The following is a 25242-nucleotide window of genomic DNA, read 5'->3' on the forward strand; positions in this document are numbered from 1 at the left end:
GGAGGGGGTGAGTTTTGTATACACGCGCGCCCCTAATGTCAGGATATTACGCGACTTTGGTCGGGTGGGAGGGTGGAGGTTAGGGGTGGGGGAGGGTTAAATGCGAGAACTAAACCAAGTCAACCTTCACAATTAGTCACGACCCGCGACCGACCCCGTCTGATATCGACCGGTGGAACCGTCACCTCCGTATCTCTCTTTTCATCCCTCTCCACATCCTCCACCCACCCACGCTCTCTCTCTCTCTCTCTCTCTCTCTCTCAGTCCCTCGTTAAGCTCTGTTAATTAGCCCACGTCTGCCTACGTCCAACGACGACGTCTGCCTCTGACGACAAACAAATAGGAACGAATAACTTCCATCCCGTCTTGTGCATATACATGTGTATGTGTATATATGTATGTGTTTTTACACATAAGCCGGTGTGTCGAATCAACCCTGCCGAATTATGCCGGTTATACCTTTTGCCTTTGCCTGACCTCCCGGGCTGTTTGTACCACCCCCACCCCCCCTCCCGAAATCTTTAGGATTCTGCAGTAGGTTTACATATGTATACGAAAAACTCGGCGCAAGAAACTGAGGATATCGCCCTTCTTACTTCATCCCCTTTCTCTCGACTTCCAGTGAACTTTCTCCAGATTATCTCTACACCCTTGTGGGTATTTTTTACTTTTTTTTTTTTTGGATTTTTTTTTTCCTAATCTCGTTCCTTCACACGATTATATCCAAATTTTGTATTCAAATTTTGATACGACGAAGAAAGATGAACTCGCAACTGCATGACAGAATGGATTCAATTTCTCGTAATTGAAGAACAATTGTTAATTGATTAATTATTCATTTCTGATCCGTGTTATCAAAATCACTCACATAATTATACGAGTGGAATAAATAATAAATCTATCTTAGTAGGTGTACAAGGAGAGAGTTTTGGATACAGATTACCATACCGACACTTACCGACAGTTAGACAAGACACAAACCTTTCTCTATAATGTTCTTGGGTGGAGACTATTTCCACTCTGATTGATTTTATCGTACGCCCGATCACTTGTATCTTCTAGTATTTTATATCTTCTATTAAATCTCCTTGTTAATGAAAATATCTATCAAATCGTTTCACATTCTTCGAGAAGAACGAATTTTTTTGATATAGCAGCGTAAATACTTTTTTCTGTACCACCTTTTTTGAATTCATATCTAAACATAATTTTACATGCATATTCTCCATTTTTCTCTGTACAAGAACGACAATTCACTGAAAAATATTTTACATTGTAAAGTCGACAGTAGATGTAACATACGTTTGATATAAATTATATACTCTTGGAGCGTTGAAAATTGAAGCGATTGATCGATAGATCAACAAAACACCGTATATTATATCGGGTAAAAGAAATATGATTTTCATTCGAAAAAATCGGTAAGTAAATAAACAAATACTTACTCGATCCACCAACGTAAATCGGTGTCCAGATCAGCTGAGCGTTCGCCACAACTGACGCCGTTCCAGTGAGCGTTGTTAATTTGTTTAAATCAATTCCCCACTGTATCGCGAACAATGTTGTAATTAAAGCTTGAAAAGCTGTCATCTTAACACGAATTTTATATGCGAAAATATATGCCGCAGCACTTTATTGTCTCGCTTTGCCGCTTCCAAGCGATCCAATTTTCACTTGTTGTAAATTATCGATCTTAAAATCATGATGGCGGATAACCGTTTGTCACGATTTCTTTCAATTTCTTACCATCACCGTGTATCCACGACCTTGATGTTAAATTCTCATTCACTGCTGGGTATTCAATCATAGCACTTGAGTTTTATTATAATGGATTATTTTCTTTTCTTTTTTTTTTTACTTGTTATTTGCTCGATTCGATGACCTAATTTTTCGAATAAACGTATACTACGTCCTTGATTTTGAAATAAAAATAATTGTTTTTAGTCAAATAAATCGTGTATTGATTTCTACTGTTACAAGTTTTATAGATAATTTTCTGATATTGCGTTTAACGTTGTGAGCGGGTTCAAAAAAATAAATAAACAGAGAATCATTGATCAAATATATCATGCAATCTGAAATGATTTCATTATTCGTGCACACGTTTCGATTAGAATAAATTTTTTAGCCAAAATGAAGTAAAAATGTCAAAACAAATAAGAAATTTTGTTTTTTTTTCACTTCACTTCAATCACTTGTACTCAATTTTTTTCCGATTTACATCATCATCCTGAATTACGAGAATGACGTGTCTTCGATTTAACGTTTTCACGCAGATTTCAATTATTAATTATTCAGTCGTTTAACATAGGCTGTGGGATGAGGCGTGAAAGTCGATCACTTTTTTCTTTCATCCGTTTTTAACTCAACCAAGCTGCCTCCAAAAACATCGAGAACCGAATCCAGTACTCCCAATAAAAATATTTCTCAATCGCGAAACCGGAAATCCTGGAACAAGAAAAGAGGTAGAAATTATTTTTCCGAAGATCGAACAACGATCCGCATTTTAGAGAAATATAACATAGTAATTCCGTAGGAAATGACAATTTTGTATTTTCTCACTCGATTTTGATAACGAGGCATCCAATATTTTTTTTTTATTCAGCTCTAATTTCCTGGTTATAAAAACCGGTAAAATCTACGCTTCTGAAACAATTGATTAACTACAACCGTGAAGTAATGCATAGAATACATCACATCCGAAAGTGCACGAGTTCTAAACTCGAAATCGAGTCTCAGCCCAATCAAGTCAGTCACAAATCAAATCAGAGAGTATCGCGACCGAATTCTACTTCAAGTTGCCCCGCGGGATGTTTAAAATTCGAAATTTCATATCCCGACATCCCGTGGCTTTCTCCTAACCCTCGGAATCGCCACGGGACACGGCCAACTCGCAATTAAATAACCCCATTCCCTCGTCCCTTCTCTCTTCAATTTGAAAGCTGTCCCACAGCTGCATCCGCGCGAAATTAAACAGTTGTTACGTTCTTGGGATAAACCTGCGCGTTACGAGTGTGATAATAACCGATAAATCGAAAATACGATTTTTCTACACGCCAATCGATTGATTGTTCAAAAAAAAAAAAAAAAACGACTGATTAGAACCAGGGTGGATCGATCGGTTGATCGGAAAAAATTAGTACTCGAAATTTTTGATCAATCATATTTTCGATAACGATTTGTTTTTGTGTTTAAGAAGCTTACGCGCTTTCGGTTTTTAGCATCGCTGCGTTTCGAGCAGATTTTCAATACGTCACTTCTTCGCGACTAGTACAAACATCGCAAATGGCCGCGTGAACGATTTTCGAGGTAACCGTGAAACTCACGTGCTGCTCTCTGGCAGGTCAGACTCAGACTAAACCGATGCTCGCTATCGGCACTTCGCTTTTCGATTCCGTCTCGGTTCGCGCATGCGCAAAACTCTGCCGAGATGTTTCGACTCGTCGATTCGACGTCAATCACAACAACTCCGATACACTTAGTATATATATGCGAAACGTTTCGTGATATACTCGACGCCTCGATGTTACAAAGAGTATTTACTACTCATTGCCTTAATCTAGTTATAATTTGTATAGGAATTTTTTTCTTAGGTTAAAATCAGATTCACTTGAAAGTAGCAAAAAAATTTCACCGAATCGGAGCGGTTGTAATTTTAATTTACGAAGTAAGGTTTGTCGATTACTAACTAAATTATTGCAAACTGACTGTTCGAATTATTTGACTCCATTTTCATTCATTCTCTTTCTACTCGCAATTGGATACGTTTTTTTTTTTTTTTTGCAACCCAACAATAAAAAATTAGGTCGATATTTTCTTTTACGGTTAGAATACCTGAAAAAATATCAGTTCGAAATGTTTTCGATTTAATATTCGTCGAAAAAAATAATCAATCAAGTGAAAACACAAATGCGTCGATTCGGCGGAATGTAGACAGAAAACCCAATTGAAAGCAAACAAAGCTTATTTTCGACTAATTGGGCCGAACCTTGTTATTTCACTCGTATTATATGTATACAAACATTAAATATCACGCTACGTACAGAATTACTCCTCGTTTTTTACACGTAGAATTTTGTTTTTCTTCTCTTCAATGTATTCGATGAGGATAAAAAAAAAAAAAAAATAAACAAACAAAACCGAATCAAACTCAATATTCCGAAGATAGTAAACACTAATGCGTGGCAAACAGTTGCAGGAAAAAAAAAACGCGAATATTTGCTATTATCTATACACGTATCTTGTATGTAAAATATATATGGATGTTTTATTGTATTGTATACCTATATGACAACCTATCGTTTAAAGTGCAGCAGCGGAATAAATCATACGTAGATCGTATACGGTGCAGTATAAAACGAGCTTCTTTGGAGAGCGACACGTGACTGTGACAGAGATAGAGAGAGAGAGAGAGAAGGAAATAAAAGAAATGTCAGGGTGTGAGTAGGCACACTTTTATACGCGTGCGTAAGATATGTATGAGAGATACACGCGAGCATTATTATATATGTATGAAGTATTTTTCCTCCCTTCTTTTCCGCTTTTCAACCCCTCAGATCCCTTCAGCCTCCTCTTCCTGTTCCCCGATGCTCGCGCCCCATTCTTCCACTCAACTTCTCCGCTCCTACCGCTTTGTGTTTATATTTACGCGACAAGTAAATACCGAGGCTTTCCCCTGCGCTGTGTGATGTAAAAGTTGAAGTGAAAAAGAAATAAAAAAAAAAAAATAAAGAATTAGGGCGAATTATATACATCGGATTGTTTAAGACTTGGGGGGATTTTTATTTTATTTTTTTTTTTATACACTTCGAAAAATAAACAAACACCCAAAGTCCATGGATTTTTCACTAAATTAGGTATAAAAGACGCTTCGTTCAATGCGATTTTTTGTGATTCAATTAACGTGTGATAAAATTTTACTGATTTAGGTTGCGTTTCTTTTTTTTTTTTTTTTCTAGAAGGTCTCCTACGAGTTAGTTATTTCAAACAAACGGTATCAAAAGGTCCCGATGTTGCTAATATAATGATTAAATAAAAGAAAAATCTCATCATTTTTGAACACAGTTTAAACTATTCCATATTATGCTTGTACATAGAAAAAAAAAAAATTAACGATCATAAACGTTCTTTGCTGCAAATTAGAAACATATTTTCTTAATTCGGAACGGATTGTTGCAGGTATGCATAATCTTTAAAACCCAATCGTTTATCTTCTGCGACGATATCCGATCCTCGACCTGTCCCATTTGACTTTCAAATTTTTATATCGCTGTTCTGACCGACGAAAATACGAATCCTTATCGTACAAATTTTTTGAATACATCGTAAGTAGCTAAAATTTTTGAAAACATCAACACTGATCAACGCAATTGAAAAATCTGAGTTAATTTCGAAAAATATATCCGATGTCACGTATAAAGAAAATATTTGAGCAGCTATCCATCACAGTAGACCGATTCTTCGATCAAATTTTTTTTTTTTTTTCTTATGTCTCAATTTTATGTTCAAAACGAGCCGGAAAAAAATAGCAAGGAAACACCGAGCCGCTGATCTGGCTCAAGGCTCAAAAACTTTTCATATCTGTCGAATAATTTTTCAAAATACCTTCAAATATTCAAATTGCGTCTGTAAATAGTCGTTTTCAAAAATTTTAGCCTAATTCGAATGGATTCAAAACATTACGCCAAAAAAAAAAAAAAACAAAAATTATCGCTCAACGCGAAAGTCGAAACAATCGTACAAAAAGGTCGAGGATCATAGATCCGGGTCGATTTGGCGTGAAATACCCCGTGTATGTATATATATATATATGTGTGTGTGTGTGTGTGCATGTGCGTGTGCGCAGTATTTGTTGTTGTTTTTGCAAGGCAGGCATATTTTTTCACGCACGCACACATGCACACAGATCGTATTACGTATTCAACCGAATTCCGCTACCGCTCCGGCATCATTTATCGCCACTTTTCACCCGCCGCGGAGAATTTGCGATGCATAACGTCAGCCCCCCGTCTTGGGTCTCCCTAGTCGAATACCTACACAATATTCTAGGGGATGCCCGTAACTGCCGAAATATTCTAGCGATTGTATCTACGCACGCACGCACGCGCGCACACACGTAAAGTCACAAAAAGACACTCGTTGTAAATTCACGCAACATTTTTATACAGCCTGGATATTTTTACGCAAAATAATGTAAAGCGAGATACACGTGTAGGAAAAAGAGCTCAGTTAAAATGAACAAAAAAAAAAAAGAAAAAACCGCTACGGAACAGAAGTGAGAGGAGGAATAGTGTAACGATACTTAAAAAAAAAAAAAAAAAAACACCAAGAATTCGTAATCTCACGTATAACCTATTCTTTTCATTTTTTTCAACCTCTTTTTTTCCTTCGTGTTCTTTTCTTGTTTTTTTTTTTTTTTCTCCTCTAATGTACAGCTTCTCGCGTTTCTGTCACGTTTTTGCGACAAGATAAAAAATGAAAAATAAAAAAAGTAAGTAAATATAACAACACCCGGCAGGAAGCTCGAGATGCGACGAGATAATTTCTCTCTCTCTCTCTCTCTCTCTCTCTTTGTCTATCATTTTATTTCGTGTCTTGCAAATCTTTTTGTAACTAATTATTTTGTTTTTTCATTCCCATAGAGAGAGAGAGAGAGAGAGAGAGTACGTCTGAAGATTTGTTATTCGTTTGAAATACGATGAAAAAGCTTGAGATATCAAATTTTCTAAACTGAAGGACAAAAAAAAAAAAAAACAAGAAAATAGTCCTCGAATACAAACGTTTCACGCGTATAAATTGCGTTGTAAATTTTCACCTCTTTTTCTCGTCGATCAATCGTCATCGGAGAAGGGAGAAATCTCAACGTTTGCTGAAAACGTTTACATCCAAACCCACACAAGCACACACCGTATATGTATATATGTATATATATATATATAATATATCTGTAATTGCATTTGGCGAGAAAGTTTTTTAATCTTAGCCAGTTGTGCGCAGGTTATATATATATATATAGGGAATACGTTGGTACACCGGTTGGCTGGCAGAGAAAAATCCTCACTGAAATTGATAGGGAAAAACTTCTCAAATCTTTCGAGGTTATACGGATTTTCGTCAGGAAGGGACGGACGAGGGGGTTAGTCTAGAATCGGGGAGGGGGGCGAAACTTTGACGGATAACTGAGGAGGGAGGTAATTTTTACATGCCGCATATATATATATATGCGTCACGGTTATCGCCTTCGCGATTCCAAGTCGAGCGTTTTTTTTTATTTTTTTTCTTCCGTTTCTACGGAACAAGTTCTCCCAGATGGTTGCAGAAATAATCGGGGCTGACCGGATGCTGATTGGACTGTTTCAAATAAGGGAAACCTGTTAGATTTGTTTTTAATTTAAAAAAAAAAAAAATTTAAAAAAAAAAAAAAAAAAAAAAACCCTCTCGATGAAGAAAAGAGAAAATATGTTTGGTGAAAAACACAAAAAATTTCTAATCGAATATATAACCTCGTCACGTTTGTTTCTGACGCTATGCTTTCCTTTTCTTGTTTTTGTTTTTGTTTTTCTGATTTTGGAAGTGGAGGATTTTTTCCATTTTGAAAGGTACTTCGTGGCATGTGATTATTTTATTTTTATTCAAACGACACGTGGAGAATACATATATATATATATATATATATGTATATATTCGTTACGGGTTTGCGTAAAAATAATCGTGTAGATGATTGAAATATCGTTAAAAATTGTACTGACTTTTTTACGCCCGTTATTCAGAAGCCATGACCACGAAACAAAATCAGAACTTTTTGTAAGTTCTGTTCAAAATCGTAGAGCGAAATCGACCTGCCAATATCTGCTGAAACAAATTCATTGTTATTTATGTCAAAACGATGCCAGTCTAATTTTCAAAATGTACCCGTAAGATTATTTTGAAATATTAGGAGCGGAAACTTGAACGAGTGCAATTTTTTACAGGTTATTAACCTGGATAGAGTCACGTGGCCTAATGAGGCATCTTTTAGGCTGGATCTAAAAATCATTGTATATGGGAAATTTCATGAAAATCCGACCGACGTCTGACCCTGAAAATTTCTGATTTTGTTCAACAAATTTGCTGCAATTTTCCCGATTCTGAAACAATATCCTGAATTTTTTCACATTCCTTGTTCAACTGTTGAATTAGTCATAAATGTTTAAAATCATTTTAAAAAGGATCTTTTATTAAAATTTTGGACCCGATTTTGAAATATTTGGAATAGAAAATAGTTTCTAGAGAATTTGAGAAAAAATTTCTTTTCAAAATCACTCTCAACATTTGTGAATGATTAACCAGTTGTATGAAAGATCTGAAAATAATCGGCGCAACGTTTCAGTGTTGGGATAATTGCGGAAGAAATTTTGAACGAACTGAAAAATGGCGAGTATCAGGCTTTGGTTGGGTTCCGATGGAATCTCGCACGTGTAATTGGGAAGGATTTTTATATCTATGAGAACTCGCGTTTGGACTCTGTTTTATCAGAAACATGAAAAATGTTGCCGTAATTTGAGACTGTCGAATTGTGAAACGCGTTGCGTAACGAGCTGTGGGAAATTCAACGTGAAACGAGAAACCAAAAAAGCTCGTTCTCCTCGTTTCTTTTCTCATACTCCGATACTCAGAGAACCTAATTTGCGAAGAGAAATCGAATCGACGCCCTTCGGATACCGACTCGTTACTTCGAATCTCGCAAGCTTTCTCAGACGCCCACCTTTGTATATCTGTAAATATTATTTGATACCTTAGACGAGTATATCGACATTTATTAGCAATGGGACGATTGTGTAGAATCAAAAGACGAGGCTCAAATCTACAAAAATCATTTCCACAAGAATATATTCCACGCTAACGTGAAAGAGAAAAAAAAGTTTAGAGTTTAGTGTTGACCTCGATTTTTTTGAATTTTTCCAAGTTGTTTACTTTTTTTGCGTATTAAGATCCGGTTGTTTGCACTTTTTAGTTACTTTAGTAATGAACGAACATAGAAAATACAGTCTGATTAGCATAATTGTTCGTAATATAAGGTTTATAAATAAGCAAACTAAAAAAATTACGTTTTTTTCGGAAAAAATTCACTTTTGAAGAATCTATCCGAGGAAACAACTTGAGATTCAGTGAAACTGGGCTTTTCGGGTCGTTGGTTACGAATCCGAACTCAGATTTTCAAAATTCAAAATTGCGGATTCAAGATGGCGGCGAAAAATGTAGGAAATTGTAGAATTTTGCCGAAAATGACACACGGGGGGTTTTTCTGGTCGCTGATTACGAATCCGAACTCAGACTTTCAAAATTTAAAATGACGGACTCAAGATGGCGGACACCGAATTTCAAATCTTCGATTCGAATATCCTTAAAAGTTTTCACTCGGTAGTTTTCGGGGTCACTGATTAAATATCGATGAAAAATGTGCACTTATGGATTGTCGAGTTTTTTTTATTTATCACGAATCTGATATATTTCCCAGGTATATACACGTTATTCTCGACAAATCTTATTCTTTATTTCAGACAGTGAACGTGTGTAATCATTTTCATCAAAGTTCGAAAATTTTCTAAATTTTTCGCCGCCATATTGAATTTCTGCGAATCTTGTAGCGGATTCGCAATCGGTGACCCTAAAATAAAAAAAAAAAACATTCAAACGGTTAAAAAATTTCTTATCCGCATCGCAGAGACTTTCCTGAACCAGATTCAACTTGATTCTCGTTCCGCCATGTTTTCGAATCGACAAATTTTTCACCACACTGTACTTCCCTCCGATCCTTAAATTCGGAGCCGATGCACTCGGCTGCACCGGAGAGCAAACATGCGTCAAATCGTGAGCGATGTTTTGTGTGCAGGCATGCACACGCCTTGGGGATTTCGAGAATAGAGTTGAATATTGTTGACCCTTCGAATAAGCGTGCCTGCTCAACGTCCACCCCTTCCCCGAAGGGCTCGAATTATACACCGACCGACTGGTTCGCCGCTATGTACACACCTGTCTGCATACATGTTTATGGCTTGTATCTGCTTCGGTACCTACATGATACATACGCGTATATACCTTCGGCTAACGGACAAGGGTAACCAACCGAAAAACCGCAGATCACAGAGTTTCGGAATAGAGGGAAAATTCGAGAGGGGGATGCATGACAAATGTCGCGTTTGATATTCTTCGGATTTTATGTTAGTTTTTTTTTTTTTTTTTTTTTGGGGCGGGGGGGGGGGGGGGATGGGATAAGGAGTCGGCGTTTTTTACAGACCCTTTTACTAAATCCGTAATAAATTATTATGATTCTTAGAATCGCTTTGACGTCTTATTTTCAAAATCGTACAAATCCGTTCTTCTGCTCGCGTCTGTGAAATTTCTTTGCCTCACGAACTTTTGCGTGATTTATTTATTTTTTTTCAGAGAACTCTATTTCGCCTACAAAATTTCAAAAAGCTGATCGCGAGCATTTTGAGATTTTTAATTGATTTAATAAACTGTAACTGTGAAAATCAGTTGTATAGATTTTTGTGCAATTCTTTATCGGAGGTATAAAAAAAAAAAAAAAAAAATTTCTCGTCTTTTTTTGATTCATCGGGCTTTCTAAAAATTGAACCGTATTGGTTGTTTGTTGTTTCACAATTGCGGTTGTGCGATTCTTTATAAATGTCGACATTGTTTTCACATCGATGCGATTTCCGACATTATTCAAGAAAATTTTACACGTATGATAAGCAGAATAAATTTCAAATAATCACTAATTCCGATACGATTCAAAATCTAAACTCGTTAATTTATGTAATTCGTATGCCATCTAAATTTTGTCGGAGATATCAAGAACTTGAAAAAATCCATTCAATCATTCACCTTCTCAGTTTTTCAGTACCTTTGATAATTTTCCACCAAACTTAATCGTTTAGTTAATCACACTTAAGGTGATATCATAAATGGACACTTTTTCAGACGTGAAAAAAGGTTAATAATTTCTATTAATTCAGTTATTTATCATAGAAAACTTATAAATTATAAATTCATACAAGTTTCGCGTAAATTTTGTACAAATTACGCGATGCGATCTCAATCTTTAGCTCTCAGATTTAAATATCCTTTTACGCCACGTTAGGTGTACTAATAATGTTTTTTGAATAAAGTTTAGACTATTTACATAAAGCACCCACTGTGAGCATAATTTTCAGAATTTAACGTGTTGAGTATTTAACGTAATAAGTTTATCAATAAAAGTATTTCGGTTATATTTTCGTCCTGTCTCAAAAACCACAATTTTCATATTCTTTATTTTCTCACATATTCGTAATTTTTGAAAAAAATTTATTTGAATTTTATCACGATACACATTTAACGATTTATTTATCGCTTTGATATAACAGCCCGAAATATATCACGAGATAAGGTATGCAAGAGGCGTTGCAGCTAGGATAGAAAGAGAAAGAGATAAGAAAAGGGAGTGAGAAGAGAAATGAGAAGTAGGAAAAAACGAAAAGAATAAAAAAAAAAAAAAAACCGATATTAAAACCTAGATCGCGTGGGAAAATTCGAGGAATTTGTTTACAACGCCCACGGACATATATAGGACGGGGTTTGAAGATACGAGGGGTGATATTTTTGGTTCAAATAATAATAAGCCTTCACGGTGTGTGTGTGGGTGGCTACGTGGGGTTCGGTGCAGGACGTGCAGATCGGCGAAGTCGGGAATCGAAGGGTAAGGGAGGAAAGGGAATGTCGGGTGAATTTGATAGAAAGATCGATGCTAGGTGATTCTGTCTGACGTGGGATCGCCGAGTTTCGACGAGGGTTGATTCCTTCCACCCCACTCGAAGCGGCAGGTGCGGGGAATGAAGAAGGTGCAGGTCGAAGGGACGATTTACCTCGAGAAATCAGAGGACGCCGAAATTACCTCCCCCCCCCCCCCCTCCCCCTCCCAACCCCCAACCCCCAACCACCCCAAAGTTCAGTATAAATGCTAATTGTTGATTCCAATCAACTCGTCTTTAATTGCACCCTGTTAACAGAAATCTGTATTAGGACTTGCGGTTCCCTCTCTCTCTCTCTCTCTCTCTCTCTCTCTCTCTCTCTCTCTCTCTCTCTCTCTCTCTCTCTCTCTCTCTCCTTTGCTTTGTGGTGAAAATTAATTAACGCTACCTATTTCGATTTCGATTCCGATTTCGATTTCAATTTCAATCGCGATTGTTCACCTCCGTTCAATTATTCTCTGTATTTATTTTATTTAGAGTGAATTTCTGACGACCGAATGCTCCGTTGTTTACTAGAATTTGACGCGCATGCGCTACAATTTGAAAACAGATGCTCGCCAGGTTGGCCAACCGTCATAAGTTCGAACGACCGTTCATCGCTGTGTACCTCTAATACTCTCTAAATTTTTCGGAGCGATAATTCACACCAAACGGTAATGAAAACTCCCCGAATCTAAGGATAATAGATTAAAGAACATTTACTCTGATTTCGCGATTGACGTTTTCACGCCGTTCGAGTAACGTCTGCACTATTTTATAATGTCATTTTTGCTTTTCATGCTCTCATTTTCACTCCTTGATAGTAAAGTTTTGCTTTACGCATAGCAGATATCTGAAGCCAAATTCAAGTGAATGTTTTCAATCTGGCTCGAAACTTGTTAAAAAATACGTCCATCCTTTGTTTAATCCCGTAAACAGGGAAATGGATGATAATCATCAAATGACGATGCAGAGTAACGCTATTAAATTGTAAGATAAAAGTTTCCAAAGAATTTATCAATTTTTCGTGAATTTGAAGTCTCATAACCTCACTTTTGGAAAACAATTACGTAGTCGAGTTTTTCTTGCCAATAACCTAACCAATAATAGATATTAAATAAAGAATAGTTGCGCGTAACCAAAATCTGTTGTTTTTCAAATAAAATTTATCTATCGTGATTCAGAGCACTAGTTTATTCGCAAAGGAAAAGCGTCTCTATTCGTCACGGTTCAGCTCTTTCTTGAGTGACGGTTAGACTACGATATAAACCACTCCGTACATCGGAGTGAAAATATTCATTCTTTGCGGCAAAGTGTCTAGTGTCGCTCCAAAGGAGTGATCAATCGCTTGTTTACTCTGTTCGAAGAGAAACCTTGTACTTCAGAAAATTTTTGAGGTTACGTTCGTGACCGTTGGTCAACCTGGTAGGTATTAAACAGTTGCTCTCGGTTCGTAGCGCATGCGCATTAAATCGAAACAGACAACGGGTCATTCGGTCGTTGGCAATTCACTCTGTATGTGCCACATATGAGGCATTCCATGCCAAATCGACCAAGGCCTGACCCTCGATCTCATGGATATGATCCATGATTTTTTATATTGTTGTTCTTACCCTAAAAAGCACTCGGATTTGTGTCGGATTTTTTTTTTTAGTGAATTTGTTTCACCCATGATCTTTATATACCAACATGTCTTTCGACGTACCTTGTTTAAAGTCACAAATAATTCTCAAAAATCTTGTATCGGATGTCGAAATTTTCTAGCCTAAAAATTAAAAATATTCGCCCGGAATACCCATATATATATATATATATATATATACATACATTCCCTATTTTCCCAACAACGTTATACAAGGTGTTATGCGTTTTCGGTTTTACGCCACGTGTGAATAACGATAAACCACGTTTATATCGCGAGGGGATGATTTATCCCTCGTAAATTACACTCGCGAAGTTATATTGGTGAGAATTTTGAATTCTGCTCTCTCTCTGCTGCAGGAATTAATATTATATGGGTTTGGATTGGTGAGGAAAAGAATTCCGAGATCATAGACACTATAAACGCAAGCTTATTGGATTTAATTTTGTTCCAATGCAGCTTTGTTTTTTCTTCGTTTTTTCTGTCGCCGACAAAATGTTTTTTTTTTTTTTTTCATTACGAAGCATCTCGTCGAATCGTCAGTTATAAATAAATTTTGCGAACGCGCTCTTTATCGTAACATCTACGATGGCCTATACAAAAAATGTGATAAAAATTATTTCTAATAATTTAATCAACAGCTAATTTCTGGAAAAATAATGTCAAACATAGGTGTATTTTATGAATACACTAAATATTTTCATTTTCTTCGATAATATGACACTCACGAATTGAAGAAGATCAAAGAAAATTATTTCACAGGAAACGATTATTATAGAAAGAGTGAAAAGTTCGATCTTCCGTATTTGCAGTTTTTTTTTTTTTTTCATCTCTTTCCGTTTTCACTTTCACGTCATATCCCCGTCTCTCCTCTTTTTCCTCACACGTTTCGGTTTTGAATTGGAAGAAAAGTGAGCGAGATGGAAAGGAGCGGCAGAGAAATGAGAAAAACGAGGAATAAGCAGGGCGAAAAGAACGAAGCCGGCATGATCTATTACCATTCTCGGGGTTTCTGACGTGTCTAGTGGTAATCCAGTCGAAAGAAGCATGACCCAGAAAGGAATTAATGGTATGAAAAAAGCGGCTGCGGAAGAGCCGAGAACGAGGTTGAAAGATAAAAAGAAGAGAAAGAGAGAGAGAGAGAGAGAGAGAGAGAGAGAGAAAAAGGAAGAAAAAAAAGAAGAGGGCGCGGAGAAAAGGAAAAAAGAAAAAAAAAAAAAAAATTCGTACACTTGTATTATACATATACATATATATATAATAAACGGCGGTGACCGAAGGCGAGGAAGGATAACGAGAAGAGAAAGAGAACGAGTGAGAAGAAAAGGGGGAGGGAATGAATTGGGAATGTATGAGATGCCGTTGGTACGATTGGACAGCCTCGCATCTGCCGGATCATACCGGACTCGCTTGGTTTAGGTTTCTGCTTCGTTCGGGTTTGCCTGAGGAATAAAAGCTGCCGGAGAGATCGGGGCATCCCCAGATTATACATATGTATGTGTATTTGTACCCGCGTAGGAATCGCGAATCAAATTCCTTTATTTCCTTCCCACCAATAACCGGAATCAAGAAATGGCGGATCGGAAATATGCGGGGAAACTGCAATTGCACAATGCAAACCGCCTGCATGCGGGCGAATTTGAATCAAAGAGGTTGGTCAGCAAAATGTCGACGATATTCTATGTTTTATTACGAGACAATCGTACCGTTACGTCTCAGCCGGTAATTGCGGCAGCGTTCCCTCCGCGATACCGGCTGAGACGTAACGGCAACACGAATATTTCTCAAATTATTAGATTTTCAAGGTTACGCAGTACTTTTACTCTTACCGACCGAGCTGATTCGCTCTTTTTCTTCCCGTATTGAATGAACGAGTGAACAGAAAGAGTTAAAATTTCGACGGTGCATCGCTTTTTTTTTCAGTACAACTCAGGAAAGTTACACGTATCCTGAAAATCGTTAAAAACGTGTTTGTTCATTTGTTTATTTAATATAAGAAGAAAAAGGGTGAGTTTGCTCGGTCGGTAAGGGTAAATAATTTTCAGAATATTCGCAATAAAGCATCGATCATATCTTGTAAGCTTTTGCATTTATAATTCCAGCGTTTTCAATTCCGCTAGTTTACGAATATCTTAATTTGATAAATAGTAAACGTGGATTCATCCTATAATAAAATTATTTCAAAATATCAATTTTCGTCTGACCAAGCCCTCTCAAATGCACTGTAGGTATAATATAACAAAATTTGCATCGAACGATTGGCAATTCTCGAATTTGAAAATCGAAAAATTTTTTACTTCTGCATATTACATATTGGTAAAACCTCGAGTTGAATAAGACCTTCATATTTTTTCTCGTACACAATACTGGTCCGAAAAGATTTCGTGCGTTGAAAATGATTGAAAAAATTTTTAACCAAAAAAATATCTGCAAAACGAAAAGACGAATCAATAAAAAAAAAAAATACGAAGGAAAAAAAAAATGCAGCTATCTGAAACGATTAATCACGTAAACGTGAATCGCCTGTAAATATTTTCCGAATCAAAATGAGAATTGGAATATATGTGGAGAATTGAAGAGCGGAAATTAAATGGGGCGAAATTTTTTTTTCTTCTCAAAATAAGTCGGTTTGGCTTACCGAGGATCGGCTGCCATCTCAAAATCGGGATTTAAATGGCCTCCATCATTTCAGTCCGTCCATATGCAATAACCCGGTATTCGGACGAGAGTCACGTACGTTCTTGACAGGCCTACCAAATTTAAAACCAACCAACGAATAAATTCACCATCGACTTCGGTCGATCGAAAGCGCGGCTCTGCGCGAATTCTTTTACCTTATATCGTATATTTTTTTCCTCTCATTTTTACTCCGGTTTTATCCTCAGTTCGATACCTCAGCGTTATAAGGGGAAAGGAATATTGAAGAGATTAAGAAAAAATAAGAATATAATAAAAAAAAAAAAAAAAAAAAACAAATGACTTTGACGGAACGATTGCGGGGTAAAAACGCAAGAAAGAAACGTACGGCAAAGCCGCGCGCTTCTCCCGCGAGAGAAAAGAAAATTGATGAAAAGAAATTGTATTTTTCGGCAAGCCATCTATGCCGGCAATTTTTAAGCTTCATGCATGAACTGAGCCGAGTGCCTGCTTTCGTAAATGGGATGTCAAACGGGGCATGCGTATGACCAGCTCTGCGAATCAAATTAAGGATGTATCGAGTGTACAGTCTCTGCAGAAAAGTGTTGAAACGGAATGGGCGAAAGCTTCGCGAGGATTTTGCCGAGCTGAATTTAATCGAAAAAATGTGTAATTGGTCTGAGGAGAAAAAAAAAAAAAATTCTACCCTGTCAAAAACACCTGTTTTCATATAAACAGGTGTGAAAATCTATTTTCCGTTTAAATCAGCCTGAAGCGAAAAAAAAAGAAAATTTGAGAAACGATACAAGATTTCCTAATTCTATATTCCTAATTTTTATCCGATTTAACAAAAAGATATTATTCGAACAATTTGATTCAACCCGACAGTCTTTAATTTCACTTCTCAATTCTTGACATGGTTCTTTTTTCGTTACGATATTTTTTTCGACTCGACTTGTTCGAAACGAGAATACTTTCGTCATTTGGATTAAAAATTATATCTGATGCGGTAAAAATTAAGTTCAATTTATCAAATTTTTCTAAAAGGTGCTTCACTAAGAAAAATTTCACACGACGATTATAATATTGCATAATTATTTAGATTTTATATAGTGATTACGAGAGATTACTTCAGAAATAAATTTTACATTGATTAGGTAGTTTCTCACGATTTCTAAGATTTCGTATGATTTCTCATGATTACTCACGATTTCTAAGATTTCTCATGATTTCTCGTGATTGCTCACAATTTCTAAGATTTCTCGTGATTGCTCATGATTGCTCATGATTGCTCATGATTTCTCATGATTTCTCGCGATTTCTGAAATTTCAAACGATTTCTCATCGTTTCCGAGATTTCGTACGATTTTTCATGATTACTCACGATTTATAACATTTCATATGATTTATATTGATTTCTAAGATTTCTTGTGATTTCTCATGATTACTCACGATTTCTAAGATTTCTCATGATTTCTCGTGATTGCTCATGATTGCTCATGATTTCTCACGATTTCTCGCGATTTCTGAGATTTCAAACGATTTCTCATCGTTTCCGAGATTTCGTACGATTTCTCATGATTACTCAAGACTTATAACATTTCGTATGATTTCTATTAATTTCCAAGATTTCGTGTGATTTCTCATAAGTTCTGAGATTTCACACGATTCCTTGAGACTACCACAAGATTTCTGTAATCCTAGACGATTTCTCATGACTACCGATGATTACTAATGCAGAATTTTATTTTAACATTAATAATTTCTGAATGATATTGACACGACGGTTACTCGAGCGATGAAAAACGCTTTGAAATTTTTGCCCCAAACAAGTAATAAAGATCAGCTTCCGTAACAGGTTCGTATTCAAGTATAAATTTTTTTCTTCATCCCTATCCTCACTTGACTGTACGTCTAATACATCCTTAGGATTCGTTTCAGACCTTAATGCGAAGAGCCGAGGCTGAGAGGTTGGTTCGCGTGTTGCGGGCGGCAGCGTTGCGTGTAATATACAAATCGAAAGGCGAATTGAAGGGCGGTAGCTGGTTCCCATAGGTGTTATGGCAGATCGATATTTCATCTCTCTCTGATCTTGATAGGCGGGCGATTCTTTTCGTGGCTCGACGGCATAAATAGGAGAAAATTTTCACCGCCTGCCACGAGTATGAAATTCGTTGGAAACACCCACAAAACAGCAGAGGTAGGAGAAAAAAAAAAAAGAAGAAGAAGAAGAAAAAAGAAAATGTAAGGAATAAGCCGCACGCTCGGGATAAAGCGCGATTCGTGTGATCGTGAAACGATATTGTTACGTGGTAAGACGCCGTCTTAAAAAGAGAGTTTTAAAAGTGGTAAATTTGATGCACGTATGCTACAAAAGAAGAAGAGGAAGAAAAAAAAAAAGAAGGAAAATCGAGAGAGGAAGTGAGAGAGAATTACCTCGTGTTGAGTTTGAATTAATAACAAGGTGAAAAGTCCGCATAAAAGTTTGAAAACTGTTTGAGCTGACGTGGTATTCTCCTTCCTCCCTTCCTTCCTTCCTTCTTTCCTTCTTTCCTTACTTATTCCTCGCCACCCTTCTTCCGTTCTATTTTCACTCCTGCAGCTCTATAATCTTTTACCTTTCCTGTTTCTTCTTTTTCTTCTTTTACTATCCTCAAATTTCACCGCGGAAATCAGGACGCGAGAATCGTGGGTCCGAGAAATTGTTTACCAGCCTCATATATACCTATATATATATATATATATATATATATATATATACTAGATGCCGACCTCACTGGTATAATCAGTTAACTATGACAAATGGGGAAACATACATATATATAACAGATATATATATATATATATATATATATATATATATATATATATATATATATATATATATATATATATTAACTCACTTTGCGGCGAATATTTTCCACCAGTCTACAAATCAACGCTTCTTATTGTTGAACTTTTATTACAGAGGTTTTAGCTGATCCTCAGCAATTCACAAAAATAACAAATCATGTAAGATCTCTTCTCTTTCAAGGATATTTAAATTTTCTTTTTTTCTATAAATAATAAGAATAAATTTTTTTAAATTCCGAACCACAATTTATCTCAGATATGGTTCACTAAAACTCCGCAATATTATTTTGTTTCAAGTTTTTATCAATCTTTGATTGGCTAATTTTTTTTTTTTTTTATATTTGACAAATCATCGAGTTTCTCCAGAAGGCTTGAGAACCTCGATCAATTAACAAAAATTGTGTTCGGTAACTAAAAATTTGTGTACAACTTCATTGAAAAATGATTTTTTTACTAAACTTAGTTTGAATTATCATTCTCAGTGTATTATACATACAAATCAACGTTAATTCGATAAAACTCTCGATGAGACTTTTATTTAATTATTAACACAATCAATTTATCGCACGGCATACGTTAAATCGATCGTTTCTATTTATTGTAAATATCGGTTTTCCTCCTCAAAGGTCGAGTTAATTTTACAACTGCGTGTCGGATCGGAAGAATAATTTCTCAAATCGTGTCTTATCTCTTCTCTTAAATTCATCTCTACGCATGCATACAAAACTCAAAACTATTTCCGACCTATGTTCGCTTATAACTCCTGAACTACCGAACCGATTTTGATTCTTTCTTTTTTTTTTTCAATGTATAACTACAACGTCTCACCAGAATTTAGTCTACGTTTCATAATAACCGGATCAACATTTTTTTTTAAATATAACGATATTTGTTAGCCAATTCTTACAGATAGTGGTTAGGCAAGATTAGGTTAGGTTAGGTTAGGTTAGGTTAAGTTGGGTCAAGTTGGGCAGCGTCAATTTTATTCAAAATATTCCTAACTCTGCGCAAAATTGCTTCATCAAAATAGAAGTTTCATTCGGTCACACCGAATATAGAAACGGATCGGCTGCTAGTATGCAATAAACAGTATTGTAATTTGAAAAAAACTAAATTCTCACCGCAAAAACAATCAAACAGAGAGCGAAGCGTGACTGAATCACCGTATTTCCCCCCATTAGTCAAAGTTGGCACGCATCAGTCACCCCTCAGTTCAGCACGCAGTGGTAAAGAGAGAATAGAAGGGAAGAGGTGAAACGGATGGATGGATGGATGGATGGGTGGAGAAGAGCGCGAGTTTCGGACGATGATTTTCTCTTCGTAACTGCTCACGTTGGTCTGGATGGTCGAAGGTGGTGGCGAACGGGTTTGTTTCTCGAGTTGCAAATGAGAAATCGATGATAGAGAGAGAGAGAGAGAGAGAGAGAGAGAGAGAGAGAGAAACGGGTTTATCAAAAGTCCTGGGACACTAGGATCCCCTAAGGACTATGCAACAAATACACAATATGGAAAATAAAGAAAAAAAAAAGAAAGAAACAAAAAAAAAGAAAAAAGAAAAGTGCTAAAAAAAATACAATACATCAATGAAAATAAAAATGGAAATAGAGATAAGAATAAAAGTAAAGATAAATAAAGTTAGGAATAAAATAGGTAAGTTGAACGGTAAAAAGAAAGGGTAGTTGACGAGAATAAAAAAAATTTTTAAATTTCAATAAGATAGTAAAAAATAAATAAATAATAAAAAAAAAAAAAAAGTACAAAAGGACACCGAAAGAAAATTTATTGCAATATTTGCTTCTCCCCGTACACAAATGTACCATAAAATATAGCGTTTTAGTAACAATCGCGGTACAGTCGTGAAAAGTACAACAGTGAATAACGATATGCACAACATTTATAACAATGTTTCAAAGGTCATATGGTAATTCTTGCTTGTCAAGATAATATTAATACATATAGAAATAGTATAACGTCCTATTATTCTAGGAATGTTTATTATTGTACCTCGTTTGTCCCTAAAATCCTATGCGGAAAACCAAATATTGCAATAAAATTTCTTTCAGTGTAAATATAACCCCAAAAATGTCAAACATACAGCTAAAACTACAGGTAGTACATGTATAAGGCTTAAAATTTTTGTTTTTGATATGGTCTCAGAGAGAGAGAGAGAGAGAGAGAGAGAGAGAGAGGAGTTTATGCCGTGAAAAAAAAAAACCTTTGGCAGTGCAAGGCAATTGAGTAGAAAAAAAGAGAAAAATTAAATGATAATATGACGAAAACGGTGTAAACCTTAAAATAAATCACAACTACTGATTACGATTCAAGGTCCGAGTGTGTGCGTATATATTGTATATATGGTGAATAGGAGAGAGAAAGAGGGGGAAGCTCAGCGTCAAAACCGAAACCCAAGCTCACCGGGGGCCCAAAAATTCTGGGACATCGGGGAGACGGCATTGTGCATACGGTGGGTGAAATGATTGTGGATCGCTCGGAGGCGGCGCGGATTAATCAAATTATACGTGATGAATTAAAACGTATTAGGGGGTTGGCAACCCTGGGGATGCGCGCGGACGGTGATCCGGGAGGGCGTGATTCATCACGCTTGTGTCACGCCTATAACCGGCAGTATCAATGATAATAAATCTTTGTCAAAGTTGTATTTCCTTCGCGCGTTTACCCGGAAACCCGGAGCAACCCTTTACAAGCCGGAAGTTACGCATGCTAAATAATGATGATCCAGGCGAGATGATGACGTGCGACTTGAAACTTACGCGGTACCGCAGCCGGCCTGACCAAGTGACCCGAGTCACCTGTTATGAATTATAATATACCTTGTATACCTCCGACTACCTTGTGTACCATTTCATTATACATACGATGGGAAAAAGTTCGACCAGCACTGCCACGCGGCTCGACGTGACTGATGACCCAGAGATACATTTTCCATGGTGTATAATGTATGTATAATGTACATGTGGATGCGGATGGTCGAGAAGATCAACGAGTTATTAATTCTTTTTTGACGTAACGGTTGTAATGATCTCCAAAGAGAGAGAGAGAGAGAGAGAGGGGGAGGAGTTTATTCGCCCTGGGACAAGTCTCATCAGGCTGTACGGGTACGCAACAAATTACAATGAAGTCAACAACAGGATTGAAACTAAAGTTAGAAAAGATGCGAAAAGAAGAGGTAGTTAAATGATAAAAATAAATAAAAGAAACAAAACAACAATGTACGTGTGCAAGAATATAACGATGGTGAAAGTAATGAAAATAAATAGATAAGTTGGAAAATGAGTAGAGCGAATGAATACGCAAATGGATAAGTAAATGGGTAAAAATACGTAAAGATAGAAAAAGAACAGGTGAAAGTAAAAGTAAGATTAGTTGAGAAGGAAGAGAATTGACAAAGCAATTGGTACGAGTGTAAAAGTGTAAGAATAGAATAACGGAGATGGAATGAATGGAATAAAGAAAGAGAAAGCTCTGTCAGCACCAAAAATCTCATTTGAAATGAACAAAACAGATTTTGGAGTACCCGTAAGTTCTGTTTTACATTTACCTTTATAATTATCCTTCTGAGATTTACAAATTTCATACGAGTATATTATTTTTGCAAGGTTTGTTTAAGAAAGAAATTCGAATCTCGTTGAAACCCCAGCTACTGTTCTTTTATATTTCAATTAAAAAAAAAAAAAAAAGAACGAATCATCAGGTCTGAAAATATTTACCCGCAGTTTTGAAATATATATATATACATATATACATGCATCGTTCCATTTTCCAATTTCAAGATAAATGCAATGTGAACTGTAGGATTATTTTTTAGTTTTTTTTTTTTTTATCCTAATTGTAGAAAGCTAAACAGATCCATTAGTCGCGTTGAAGTTAAATAATCCCTTTTAATCGATGGCTGACATTATACGCTTGCCGATGTATTTGATACGTCAAGGTAAATTAATCGACTATGTAATACTTTAATCGTTCGAGCCCCAGGTGAAAATTCAAAGATAAATCTATGCATATTTCATTCAACCGATAGACAAGATCGTCACGGATAACGATAAGCAAATAATCGCGGGGAAATATTTTTTTTTCTCTCGTCGGTTTAAAAAAGAATTTCAACCACCGGCAGGGTTTGACATTTTACGTGAAAAATAAGCGGTAAGGTGAAAAAAAGAGGCTATTCCAGGGATCTCAAGCGGGGGATGGATTTTTATTATTCTTCATTCTCGCTCATTCTTTGCTTTATCCGCAACAGGATCGTTTTTGATAACCTCCCCCCCCCCCCCCCCCCCCCCCAACTCCGCAGGACCGTACAACGCGAGGGTAATTGGTATTTGATTAATCGATTCTTCTGTTCGCGGGCGCGAAAGAACCCGCCGAGGTTCGTTTGACGTCCGTCGACACAGTCGAAGACCCTTAATAAATTTATCGCGTTCGGAAGTATCAATCGAACACCCCCGTCAATAGCCCGAAACACCGAGGGCGAAGAGGTCCGATTCTTGAAATGTATATAAAAAAAAAAAAAAAACAAAAAAAGAACGACGAAAAGCTGCGCCCAATTTATTCAGAGCTTTTTGAAACGTTCGTTCTGCCCATTGTTTTCACCATCGGAGATCGAGAAACGCGACGCTAACTTTCTTTGACTAATTAGTTACCTTTTTTTCTTTTTTCTCTTCTTTCTCACCGACCTTCTTCGCTCATTCTTCACCGTTTGTGTAATATTTTATCAACACAGTTACGGTAAACAGGAGCCTCACTCTCTCTCTCTCTCTACTTCTTCGTCTTCTTCTTCTTCTTCATCTCGTCTTCGTTTCTTCGCACACTTGAACAAAGTTCCTCATTACGTCTCGTTGTTAAGAGACTACAAGGTCCTCGACATCGTAGCAAAGAGAGAGAGAGAGAGAGAGAGAGAGAGAGAGAGAAGGAAAAGAAGAGAAAATGGATGAAAAAATTTACAGCGATCAAAAGGAAAGCAATTGCGTAATTGCCGGACTTTGAACAATTCAGGTGATACGTTTCTCGAGTCCTTTCCTCTTTTGCAGATGGCGAGGAGATTCGATACAGCATCTCACTTTTTGTAGCAATTTACATCACTCGACGTAACTTCGTCGATCTTATTCCTCGTTATTTTCGGTCGAGGATCATCAGAGAGACCCGTCACGTCAAAGAGCGTCTGTATAACAAGTTCCTACAACTTGTTACATCTAACACGTTGTCGTCAAATTTGCGTCACAAGGGAAGAAATACTCGGAAAGTATGGTTGAGATATCGTTTTCGGTGAAACTAAACGGCATAAAGCATCGCAGAATTGTTTATATTGAATTCTGTACGGTTTCAACAAAGTCACTACACTTCTCTCCGAAAATTCTGTTGTCAAATTTACCTCCCAAGGGAAAAAAAACTCGAAGAATACGGTTGAAATTATCGTTTCCGGTGAAACTAAACGGCGTAAACCTTCGCAGATTCGTCGATATTGAATTCCGTGCGGTTTCAACGAAGTCACTATACTCTGGTCCGAAAATTCTGTTGTCAAATTTACCTCCCAAGGGAAAAAAACTCGAAGAATACGGTTGAAATTATCGTTTCCGGTGAAACTAAACGGCGTAAAGCTTCGCGGATTCGTCGATATTGAATTCCGTGCGGTTTCAAGGAAGTCACTACACTTTGGTCCGAAAATCTTGTTGTCAAATTTACCTCCCAAGGGAAAAAAAACTCGAAGAATACGATTGAAATTATCGTTTCCGGTGAAACTAAACGGCGTAAAGCTTCGCAGATTCGTCGATATTGAATTTCGTACAGTTGCAACGAAATAACTACACTTGAAATCCTATTGTCCAATTTACCTCCCAAGGGAAGAAAAACTCTAAAAGTATGGTTGAGACATCGTTATCGATGCAACTACTTGGCACAAAGCATCGCAGATTTGTCGATATTGAATTCCGTACAGTTTCACTGAAATCACTGTACTTTTTTCCGAAAATCGTGAATCCAAGGAGCACGTATAGCCTCGACAACGAACTCGATGCGCGTGTTTTTCAGTCCCCAGTGAACCCGGCTTCGACTCAACTCAGAGATCATAATGCGAACGTTTTCCGAGTGTGGGGAAATAAATCTTTATTCCCTATTATGATGTGAGTCGGTTGTCGCTATCGTGCAGCAGGCACGGTAATGTACCGGGGATAAGCTGGCGTTTTGACCGGGTTCCAGTCCCCTAGCGAAACAAAGGGACGAAGGGGTTGTAAGCGATGAGGGATGAACCTTACTCATTGTCAGTATTATAGCCGGAGAAAATTCCCGACCCTGCGCCACCGGCTCAACTCGCAACGTTATGGGCAAAGGGCGGAGATACCTAGG

At 36.9% G+C, this 25242-nt stretch overlaps 1 protein-coding gene across 1 annotated transcript in view; it reads right to left on the reverse strand.

Annotated features, from left to right (window-relative positions):
* Positions 1 to 25242, reverse strand: part of LOC107219515 — a 204673-nt gene that overhangs the window by 105312 nt on the left and 74119 nt on the right. Inside the window, exon 3 of the mRNA XM_046740208.1 lies at positions 1446 to 2448. Within this exon, the coding sequence (XP_046596164.1) occupies positions 1446 to 1590 (145 nt within the window). The 5' untranslated portion in view covers positions 1591 to 2448. The remainder of the gene's footprint in view (positions 1 to 1445; positions 2449 to 25242) is intronic.

Source organism: Neodiprion lecontei, chromosome 5 (genome assembly GCF_021901455.1).
Source record: "Neodiprion lecontei isolate iyNeoLeco1 chromosome 5, iyNeoLeco1.1, whole genome shotgun sequence".
NCBI classification, from domain to species: Eukaryota; Metazoa; Arthropoda; class Insecta; order Hymenoptera; family Diprionidae; genus Neodiprion; species Neodiprion lecontei.